This window comes from Acanthopagrus latus, chromosome 4 (assembly GCF_904848185.1).
Source record: "Acanthopagrus latus isolate v.2019 chromosome 4, fAcaLat1.1, whole genome shotgun sequence".
Classification (NCBI taxonomy): domain Eukaryota; kingdom Metazoa; phylum Chordata; class Actinopteri; order Spariformes; family Sparidae; genus Acanthopagrus; species Acanthopagrus latus.
In genome coordinates, this window is record NC_051042.1 from 16,539,548 (window position 1) to 16,551,624 (window position 12,077).

The 12,077-nt window shown below is 41.0% G+C and overlaps 1 protein-coding gene across 7 annotated transcripts in view; it reads left to right on the forward strand.

The window, feature by feature from the left end:
• LOC119017747 (protein diaphanous homolog 3-like) overlaps positions 1-12,077 on the forward strand; it is a 170,003-nt gene that overhangs the window by 105,491 nt on the left and 52,435 nt on the right. For all 7 annotated transcript variants that reach the window (XM_037094715.1, XM_037094720.1, XM_037094721.1 and 4 more), the window contains one exon: positions 714-849. In XM_037094715.1, coding sequence (XP_036950610.1) covers positions 714-849 — 136 coding nt within the window. The remainder of the gene's footprint in view (positions 1-713; positions 850-12,077) is intronic.

Genomic DNA, 12,077 nt, shown 5'->3' on the forward strand with positions numbered 1-12,077 from the left:
TTAACAATAAAAATTATTTCTGTGAACAATATCATGATAGTTGCTATGATGTGATAGTCACTCTAATCAGAAGATTGAAATGATAAAGAGAAAATCACAGGCACATGATCTTCGTTTGCACTGGACGTGTGCAGACAGTGTAGAAGTGCAAGACAGTTGGTTCAGTCAGTGATTGGACTTTTTTGGAAAGTGTAACCATAAACTCATCTAATTTAAATACATGTTCAGGGTTGTCAAGTATATGCCGGAAAGTTGGCTGGTTATACCTAAAAAGCAATTAAAACCTAGCTGTGGACTTGAAATGTAATCTATTAAGATCTGCAGCGTTCTTCCTGTCTTTAGGTCATTGTTCCTTCACTCTTGTGACTTTCTTGTGCCTGAAGTCCCTGATATCTTATTTTGCAATGCACCTAATGACCAGCTTACTTCAAATAATCCAGATAACGGAAGTGTGCCGCAAACTCTCATTACTGTATTCCAACACTGGAAATCCGTCTGCCACAGTGAAATTGCTTGAAGTTGTTGGGTGTCAAAGGCCGGCTATAGAAGCTTCATCTGACTTAAGTGGTGCCTGATAAAGACATCTGTGGGGTTTGACAGCTGCCTTTGCCTTTGACAGACTGAGCACTTCTGTAATTAACCCCACTTAGTAATCAGTCCTGTCTCCTCCTTCTTTTTGTCTTTTTCTCACTTTATCTCTTCCCCCCCCACAGCAAGCATTGAAGGAGAACCTGAAGCGGAGGGAGTCGGAGGAGAAACAGAGAAGAGCACGGGTGGCGAAGGAAAAGGCGGAGCGTGAAAAGCAGGAGAGACAGCAGAAGAAGAGGAGGTTGCTGGAAGTCAACGCAGGTAGACACCATTCAATCTGCTTTGCCTGTCAACTCTTGCATCGTTAAGCCCTTTCCAGGGAGCTGTGTGCTAAATCAATCTGGGATCAAATGGTGTAAGAGATCATTCAACGACAATGACTCTCATTTATCAAGTAAACACAAGTTCCATTTTAATGAATTTAGCGGAGACACCCATTTTTTCACAATGGAGTATTTATCTCTTTCTGCACAGAAAACAGTTGTGCTTATGTCGAATGATTAATTAAGTGCTGCCGCAAATAATTAATACATAAAATTACCCATTCTGGATTTTTTCTTTTTTTTTTTCAAAGTCGCTCATCTGTGTAATCCCTGTTGTAATCATAGTCTGGATGTTTTTTTTTTTATTTTAATTTGTGAGCAATTAATTTATCAAAGTCAATCATCAAGTTTTCTAGATTTGAAGAGCATACTTATATTATTTCTATGGCTGCCTCTATGGCCATTACAGACAAGTTAACTAAGCATAAGGCGTTAACTAAATTAAAGGAATTAAATTTACCATGGTAAAAAATGTCACAATGGTTGTTTCTTAGAAAATAATCTGGAGGGACGCACGCTGAAAGTTTTATGAAGATAATTCCAACTGTTACAAAGTTGGCTCAGGCTTGTAACAACAGAGGAAGCTCGCTCACACAAAAGTGCAAAATCAAAGGGTTTTATTTCACTTGGAAGCATGTCTGAATGTAAGCGGTAGTAAAGAGGTGGAGGCAGCCGAGCCAGAGAACACCCTCGGTGAGTTGCCCCTTTATGTGCTCGGCTCCTCCCTTCTTCAGGTGCAAGCCGTTTGCAGGTTTTACGCAATTCCTTGACGACCCAAGCCGATCACATTATCAGACTAGACGTGAACTTCATGTAAACACTCTCTGTGTCAAGATTTACATTTTGTTGCCTTCTGCTGATTTGTGAACAGTTTAACCAGGTGATGTTCTGGAAGTGTAGCACTCTGCTAATTTCAGTCTTGGTATTGAAAGGGTGATGTGTGATTATTGATTGGTTATTGATCCGAGTATAGGCATTCACCTCTTGCTCGACCCTTCTTGTGAGGTTAGCGCACAGGGCCAACCCAGAATGGAATTCGTCAGAGTTGTAGGTTTTCAGTGTATTACTGCAAAGCACTCTGGCAGGATGGTGGGTTGCTAAAATGACCAGGTGAACGGGTTCATGGAGAGCCTCTGTAACCACAGTTCAGTCTGTGTGGGTGATGGTTGAAGTTGTAATAATCTGACATTACAATTCATGCCAGTACCTTTACATTCACTTTTAACATTGCATGTTGAAAAGCACACATCTTGAACTCAGCCACATGCAACAATTTTGGTGCTCAGATGTTATTAAAAACAAATCGGCCGTATCATAACTACTCTTTTCCCCCTTTAATCCATTAAGTTTAAAAATGGGAGTATAATAAGATGATATGAATATAAGACATCGGGGTATGTGGTTTGCACGGAGTAAAATGTCATACATCTGCTGTTTAGCCCAGCACAGAAGTTGTACCCTGCTCAATTTTTCACATGGCAAGCACGCGTCCCTGGAGTATTACCTTGCCTTGTTTCTAGTTTTTACCCTGCAATTGCAACAAAACAGGAAATAATTGTCACCATGATACTTTCCAGGGATGCAAATCCTGTAATCATCTCATTTAAATTTGTTTTTGTTGCTGACTAACCCTTTAAACTCATCGATCTGTGATTTAAAGGGAACTTACGGAAATTATTTCTTGTCTCACTGGTACCTGAAGCAACATAGCTCCGCCAACACTGTCCAATGCGTCGTTTAGCACATTTTTGGTACAAACATCTGCTTACGTGTCCTTTTGTCATGTTCGTTACACAGATTTTGGTCTTACACTTTGACAGTAAGATTAATACTTTTACCCAGAAACCTTTTGAGTACTGTTGCTTTATGTTAATGTTTATCTGCTGTTACTGAGATTGTTTTGATTGATTATGTAAAGTTTCGAAGTTTCAAGGAAAAAAAAAAAGATGTGGAATCATCAGCAGTTGGGGTTAAGGGACTTGCTCAAGGGCACTTAAGTGGTGATAATGAGAGGGGGGCAAGCGCCTGCATGTTACTTTCCCTACCAAGATTTATCTGGCAAAGAATTTGAACCTGGGACACAAGCTGGCTTCCCCACTACTGTCTCACATGCTATATTAACAAATAGACTAACTATATGTTTTTAAGTTGTATTTTACAGTTGTCAGTACATGAGAAGGGAGTTTTTGTTATGACTCTTACGTATTCAATGTGCTGTATTCAAACATTGTCCACTGCTGTGGCCCTCACAGATAAAGTAGCTAGAATGATATCTCTATTTACCAAGCAGGTTCAGGCATAGCTATGAAGAAGGCAATGTCTACCTTATGCCAGAGCATCTGGTTCCAACTGCCAGTTGGATTTTTGGGGGGAGGTTTTTTTCCTTCCCCTTTGGAGTGCTGCTGTTGCCAGAAACTTGTTCAACAGAGCAGCCTCCAGACCTATTTCCAATGCCAAAGTCAAGGTTGGCAGAGCAGTTGAGCTTGGCAGTCCCAGCCCTGCACCAGCATCTATAGTTTCCATGAGTATGCCAGCCACTGTAGCACTCCTGTAGACATTAGAGTGCAAGTAGAGAACCACCAGGCCAAAGTACTGCCATGGATGTTCAATCTAGCCAAACCAAGGCCTCTCTTGGCTGAAGCATATCACAAACCTCTCCCTTTTTGCTTCACTCTGTTCTTGACATCCCTTAGTTGTCACCATTTACCACAGAGCCACTGACGTTTTACAGTGCTGGGCTCATCCAAACAAAGGGTCATGTCCAGTTGAAATTAATGAACAGGATTCTGGTGGACTGGTTATGTGCTGTGTGTTAGTCAAGCAGTGTTTACTGTAATTCACCCTCTGTCATGCTGTGGTTATCTGAAAATATCAGCTACACAGTTAAAGCCAAAAAAGAACAACCAGTGACAGGCCAGTGTTGAATGGGTTCTTGTGTTTTTTATAAGGGAGGCTTGTGGCAACCTCTTGCTTCACTGCAGAGGGCCCTAGATAGCTTGGAAAGTAGAAGGTAAAATTAATGCAGTAGAATTTGGAGAAATCCTTCGAAAAAATAAAATGAAATAACATTTTTGCTGCACTTTTTAGGAGAACTTTAACTTGGCTCAGGGGTGGCCTAATCCTAATCCAAACCACAATCAAATCAAGAATTTGTGGCAGGACTTGAAAATTGGTGTTAACTCACAGATGCCATGCAACTAGACAGAGTCTGTGCAGTTTTGTAAGCCAGAAAAGGGCGAATATTGAAAAATGACAAAGACCTATCCCACATAATCAATGCTGTAAGTGCTGCCTCAGGGTGAATACATATGTAGATCTGATTGCTTTCATTTTAGCATTCAAATAGTTTTTTGTCTTTATTGGTGTCAAAGAAAGGTAATTACAAGACTAATATTTTGTCCCAGTGTTGTAAACCAATAAAATAGATTTTTTGGTGGTTTTATTGGCACTGTCCGGATTCTCTGTAATGACTCATGCTTGTTTTGTTTGTAACTCATCCAGATTGACAGCTTGGACTTCTTTCCCACGTGCTTGTGTGCTGAGTTGTGTCTCACTTTAAACTTTACTATTTCGGAAAAGAAGTTCGGAAATAAGAAAATTATGAGAATAAACTTCAGCCAAATTTTGTCAGAAAGGCTTATACAAATATGCCTAGAGCTTGAAATTTATTTAGATACGCTCAAATTAAGATAAAGCTGAAGGCAAACTCAGTGACATCCCCAAGAAGTGATGTTTCTGGCAATGTACACGCACACATGCACACATACAGATGCACACACATAGACACAGATTGTTGGGATGAAATGAATATGTCATACAGATTTGGCATTGTGCTGCCAACCCAGGACAGGATTTATTCACACTCTCTCTCTCTCTCTCTCTCTCTCGCTCTCTCTCTCTCTCTCTTCGACAGTCTCACTCTGTCTGTCTCTCAGCCTATTTATTAACTAAAGAGCTTTCTCTTTGTTTGTCAGGGAGGATTGTCCTCAATGGAGATTTTCTGTGTAATCATCTGATTATCCATCAATTCTCTAAAAAGCCCCAGAGAGGCTGCATTTCCACATTATGCTGAAGGGCACAGCAATGAGAGACAGGGGTAGGAAGGGGGGGGGTTTCCTGGAGGAAATGATCAAAATGGATTTTAGCTTCTTTGCCTGCTACAGGTATCTGTATTTAGTTTAGTTCCTAGCCTTGCCTGCTTGTGTATTCCAGAAACGTGAGGTCCTCCCGGATTCCTTCTCATTTTCCTCTGTCTCTGTTACGTGCCACAGACTGGGCTTCTACCTACTCTATAATATGCAGCCTGGTTTCGTCATTCGCACTGTGTGTTCTGGCAGTCTGAGAGAACGAGAGCATCAGCTTGCATGCATTTGCATAGAGCCCTATGGAGATTGAAATTCAGATTGAATAGGTGTTTTTTTCCCTCCTCCTCTAGCTGTGCCTGGCTTGTGTATGACAAATCTGTTGCATTAACTCCCAGGGTAGGCCAGGAGCGGGAATGTTTGTGGAGCGACAAATTACACATCAGAGCTTTATTTAACATTCCCTACATGGCTACAAGCGATGAACTATTAAGACATCAAATAGAAGAACAGCTAGAGATGCAACCCTGCATGCAAAGATGCTAAAAACATGGGAGGGGCGTACAAAAGAAATAGAAAAAGCAGGTGGGAGCATACTGTATGTTCTAATAAGATATTTCTTAGATAGCATAAGAAGAGTAAAGCCATCCTTTTCTGTGGTTTTTGCTCACCTGAGGGTAAGAAAGGGAAAGAATGGAAATAATGTTCATGTTAAGTCAGTGAAAGCAATTAGGCCTCATATTATCAGCTCCATTTATCCATAAGAATTTCACCAATTCAGATTAATAGCTATTAGTATACATTTACCAACATCGGGCTAATCACTTATCAGTCAGGTATATATCGTGCATCCCTAGCTGTCATGGCGAACATGTAACCAAACCATTGTCTGTTTACATCTACAACAGACAGGCAAAAAATATCTGAGAACATGAATTTGAAGAAATGTAACTGTATTTATATTTTGTCAACACCAATACACAAAATGAATTTCAAACAAAAGTTTAGATCAGTTTACGTAAATTCCAAATGGCTTCTGTTATATATTAGTATAGCCAACATTTTTAGATGTTTGTTACCATAGAAGCATGTGCAGAATGTGCAAAAAGCAGTTACGGTTGACTGGCTACATTCTCTTGGACTGACTCAGAGTGCTGATGTTTTCCCCTTTCCTTTACAGAGCCATCTGCCCGTAAACAATTTCTATTTGAAATCCATTTTACTCAGACTTTGTAAGACCAGAACACCCTACAATAGAGCAGGTAAACTGTAAATAGTAAGATTTCAATATGATGGCCTTTAATATATTAATTCCCAACCTTTTCTGCCTGTGACTTCTTAAGCAATCTTTTCTTGTCACCCCTCATCATAAAGTGCACCACCAAAAGTTGTGATTTTGTCAGACTGGCTGACTTTGAATAATTTCTGGAGCCCTTGAGAGGTAAAGCTATACTACCATATCACAAAGAAAATGGCTAACTTGGTATCAAGGTTAAGATTCAATAAGATTTTGATTTTATTAGATTGGATTTTTTTTACCATCGCTTCTGGATTTGTAAAGATCAACAGATCGTTGGTTTTATGCCCTGATAACTGTGATATTTATAAGTATTGTTATCATTAAACCCTTCAAGGATGATTAACAGTGACCTATTACAATATTTATTATCTTGGCTGTGATGCTGTCTGTCATTTGTACATCCCTGTTCATTGTCCAGTGAACAGCGTGGCTGCTCAAACTATCAGTCGAGTGCAACTGAAGGTATTCAATAGAGAGAGAGAGGGGACTGACTAGCCTTATTGCACGATTGCCTTTTAAGTGTCCAAGGGAACACAGTGGTCGGCTTGCATTCATTGCACTCAGGCATGTGATTTTCTCTCCTTAGCTTTTCCATCCCAGCCCAATTGACCCTATTTCTTGCCTTTCTCAGACCCACCTCTGCTTCAACGGGGTTATTGTCCTGATGATGAGTGCCACATCCTGTTGAGTGAAGTGGCGGGAGGCATTAGTTAGTGTCTGAAGAGAGGGTAGACATCTACGCACAGATGGACCACATGTCCAGACAATGGAAAACGCCGGTCTGAACAGACTCTGATTAAATAGATGGTGATTGAAGTTTCACTACAGACAGGAGGGTAACTATAGCCTTTCCCCAGAGTTGGACGTTTAGCTTTGCCTTGGTTCCACTCCCAGAGTTTATTCTTCTGTTTTGTGGTTGAGTAAACACCTTTCAGCTTTTACCTTTAGTTGATCCGAGTTGTACGCATCTATATTTGTCCATTCAGCCACATATTTTAATGTGCTTGTTTCAGAACTAAGAGGACAGTCTGACATAGTAGAGCTCAATTCCTGCTTTCTTTCACCACTAAACGTGAGCGTATGCGCTAACTGTAGAGCTGCCATGATGTCTTACTGTGCTTCAAATAGACATCAGTAAGGCCTAGACTGGCTTGTGAGAGTGTCTTCACAATTTTTGGGTGGAATTTAATGCAAAAAGTCTCGCACATTGCACACCTGTCATGAGAGCTCTGATCCCAGATTCAGCAGAATAGAAATAGGCAGGCGAATTGTGCACATCAAAGCACCAATCAGTAGCTCTACTGCCAAAGCTGGGATACCACTCCTCACTGCCCCAGTCCTCTCTATAGTCTTTGTTCTCTCGCCACGTCCTCTTCACCACCACCTTTCACAAGCTGAATGACTGTTTCAAACCCATTTCACAGCTACTAGCTTGACTAATATTCCTCTGCCATGTGTTTCTCCTCCATTGCTATCCATGTGACATTTCTGTGATATCTCTCTCTCTCTCTCTCTCTCTCTCTCTCTCTCTCTCTGTCTCTGTCTCTCTCACTCTTTCTCTCTCTCTAAGTTTATGAGCATGTGGGTGTGAGTATATAAATATGTGTTAAGATTTTTGGTGTTAGGCTGTCTGAAAGTACTTCTTGTCTACATTCTATAAAGCGGTTTTCTGTCACGGCCTGTCTGAGTTACTTCTGATTGATGTGTAAAATTGGACTGTTTTTGCTCCCATATATTCCTGAGGCGGGAGATCTGAGTGGGTTTCTTTTTCCTTGCCTCCTGAGGCACACAAGCCGTTTCATGTTCTTGTGGGTTGGAGTCAAACGGAGTACTACACATGAAGGAACACACTTCAGGTTGCAATAGATTGATCTGCTCCTTTTTTGCTTGTTTTCTGTGTTATCTCTATTTATGTGTATATGCCTGTGTGTGTTGAGGGGAGTGTAACGCTTGCTCCCTGTGATGAATTGCCACAGCCGTGGAGACAAATTTGGACGTCGAGGAACGTTGGTTTTTGCTCAGATATTCGTCCTGCCTCTCTGCTTTGCACAATGATGAAGAACTGGGCACATATCAACCAGGAGGAGGAGTACAACTGTTGCAAATGAGAAGAACAACAAATGCACACATTGAAGCTGGCAGGCAAGGAAATGGGACATGATATACCCACTGCATATGCATGTGTGTGTTTGTAGTCGCAGCTTGGTATGGGGGCTGGGCACAAGCACAGCCCACCACCCTGGGGACCCTCTGCCCTCAATACAGGAGCTTTGGTGTAAAAGAGGGTTTGCTGTAAAGGAACCATGCACCATGAGCTGATTGACAGCTGCAGGTTTGCAGAAACGCAACCATGGTGCTGCACGGTACTGTATGCAAGAAATAAGATGAGAGACCAGAGCCCCTTTTACATAGAAATTCAGCATTAGCGCCACAACTAAGGCTCAAGTCTTCACTGTTTGTAGTTGTATGGTAAACTGCACCAAGCAGCTCTGGCATAACATCGCCTCAGTTTGTTTTGGCTATGCTACTGCCACTGCTGACACATTAGAGGCTGAATGAATCTGTCCCCTGATTCCGCCTCTGAACTTTTACTGCGTAATGTTTTTTACAGAATACCTATGTGAATGTGTCCTGGGCCACATTGAAGAAACGCTTATTCAACTTATGTCCTCTGGGCTGCCGAAGTGCATAGACATTCCCACCACCCGTATTAAAGTGTAAGATTTTGGATTCTTGTGAAATCGAACTCAAAACACACTGTCTGATTTCCATTTGAGTGGCCCTGCACCAAGGTCTTTGCAAGGTCTTCTTGGTCTTTGAATATATTGCAACCTCCCGCCGCTTAGAAAAAAATGTGGTCTTTGCAAATGGAAATTTTGGACACGTTTATTTCCATTTTCTGGGGAGTGCGATCAGATCACAAGTGGCTGATCTATATGCATGTGGAGATACAGTCTAATGCCAGGTGTGAATTGATGTACTTAAAGCTGTCCATTTAGGATGGGATCACCTAAGACACATGTTAATTCCAGATGTGAAGAGGGCGAGAGGTTGATTGCTGACTGGAATCCTATGTGTACTTACTAAAACAGGTTACACCCTCCAATGTGTACTCAAAGTAGGGGGCTTTTTAATCCACTAGAGTTTGGGATGGACAATCCATAAATAATCACGATCATGTTGACTTTAAATGAATGATCATATCTTCATCTAGAGCATTTATAACAATATATGTTGTCTGTTGTTTTAATATCAAACTGGTTTTAATTTGTATTGTGTCACAACCTGTGATGCTGGCACTTGGCTTTAAATGGGGCAGCAGAGTAAATCAATCATGTGTACTGGGCAGAAACAACTGCCATACGATTTCTTTCCCCCTTTTGCTGTGTGTTTTTTTTTCTTTTCTTTACAACGCAATAAATTAGGTCTACATCTTGTGAGATCCACTGGAGATTTAGGGTCGGCATATAGTGGTGTCTGGACCAGCTTCTCCACCACCAACATGATTTGACCCCCAAATTCTATTTGAAATTGTCCCTCTCTTCTGTGCTATACAGCAACACTACTGCTGTATATTTAACTGTCAATGTAAATTAATTTTAAACTCTATTTGAAATAAATAAATGCCATCTTACACCACTATAACGCTCTCCCTGACTCAGGGGTTGTTTTAAAGGTCTTACTGTGGACAGTGCCTGGGACCTGCAAAATACATAAACAGATATAGGGATTTTTGGCAAACTTAATTTCCTGTTTTTTTTTCCTACTGTCATTATGCCTCTTGCTAATAAAACACTCATCCTGCCCTTTCTTTCTCATTTGCATGGAGGTGTACTGGCCACCAATTTTGCCTCTGGACATCAGAATAGCAAACATGTAAATGCTCATTTTTGGTTTAATTGGTGCTTGTTCATAGTTCAACAAAAGTAGAGCCCAATGGGTTAAGATGTGCTGAACCTTTGACCCAGTCGAGGGCCTGATAGCATCACAAAGGCCAGGCTGAGCAGCAGGACTTTTTTCTCTGTTTTATTGTACCACGTAAAGTTCAAATGAATTGGACCGAGCTAGAAAAGACAAACGCAACCTTTATCAGAGCACTGCTTTCTAAAACTTTTTCTCCCCCCAGAACAGACAAAATGAATCCCGTCCACAAACGTGCTGTTTTTAATAAAAAAAAACAAAAACAAAAAACAAATCTCCAACTGAATGAAAATGCATAACCACAGTAAAATGTGCTTCCAAAAGCACGCCAGAGCAACAGATGCAGTACAACCCTAACCCCCAGCCAAGTTGGCCGACCAGATACCTGACAAAAAGCTCTTCTTGGTAGTTAACCTGCAGCTCGCAGTCCAACCTTGTCTCATCCAAAAGTGCCAAAGTTGGCAGCGAGATTTCTGATAGGGAGGGTTGGATTATGTTGCAGCGACATCTCTGTTCCTCAACATAGTGGAAGAGTAACCTATGAGATATTGGCACACAATCTGATGGCACAAGCCACCAGACTGTGTGCCAGTTTTCAGTGTCATAACACGTATTTATACAAAAGGCAAAAATTCACAGAAACAGATTATGATTATGAAGACTGACTGGCCGACTTTGGCATTTGACAAAATCTGAATGGTTTCAGTGTATATATTTCTTTATTATATTTAACGTTGGGTTAGAATTGCCACGGATGTGTTTGGGATGCAATCATCAGTCAGTGGTTAAAGATATGAAACTCTCGCCAAAAAGCAACTGAGGCTTTATTTGTGAATGTATGAGTCAAACCTTTGTGTAATAGCATAATCACGACAAAAGAGGCACTTTTAATATTTACCGTAGTTTTGTACTTGTACGTTAGCATCAAAATTGCTATTTTTAAAACACTAAGAAGGCTTGACACAACATGAAAAATTGCTGGTAGTATCACTCGGGTCTCTACACATGAACACGAGCATTGAGAACATTGTTTGTGTTCACAGAGTTTACTAAAAAGAAGGTTTTTGAACAACTCACATTAGCTGCTGCATCGCCACTGCGCCGTCGTCATGGCAGATAAAAAGTGTCGATCCCCAAGTGTGTCCTAACAGGAAGGCTTTAGGAGCAGGCCACCATTACTCTCCTTCTTGTTAGGTCACACTTGGGAGTCAACACTTTTTGTCGTAATTATGCTTTTACACAAAGGTTTGACACAAATAAAGCCTAGGTTGCTTTTTGTCAAGAGTTTCACTTTAACAGAAGGTGGACAGAACAAAGTAATGACAATATGTCTTACTCTCAAATCACTGACCAGACAAGCACACTTAACCTGAGACTGCTCTACTGACAATGAGACTGATATATAACATGTTATTGGTGTGTAGCAGTCAAATGTCATAAACCACCTCATTTCAGGCTGTCACTTAAGTCACACACAGCCCTTCATGTCTATGTGGTGGCTGACAAAGACCCCAAATGTTATCGACAACACAAAGCTGTCTTGAAAAGCAAACACCCATGCACACAAGCGAACATTTGCACGACAACCAAAGTATTCCTTTTATATTTACAGTGTGTCTTGTCCTTGAACATTTGTCTATACCTGCTATCTATTTTCCTTCCCGTTCACTGGAGGCTATTTTCAGTGCACATGGCTAGCCAGGTCCATCATAATGTCTCAGGTATCAAGGCCAGGTTTTCAGCTGTAAGGACACAGCGCATGATTTACATGACATATCCGAAAGTCTTTTCCCTTTCTATGAATTACTGCATTCAAGACTTTTCAGTCGGGAGTTTTCTGTAGTTAGTGCTGTGAAACACCAT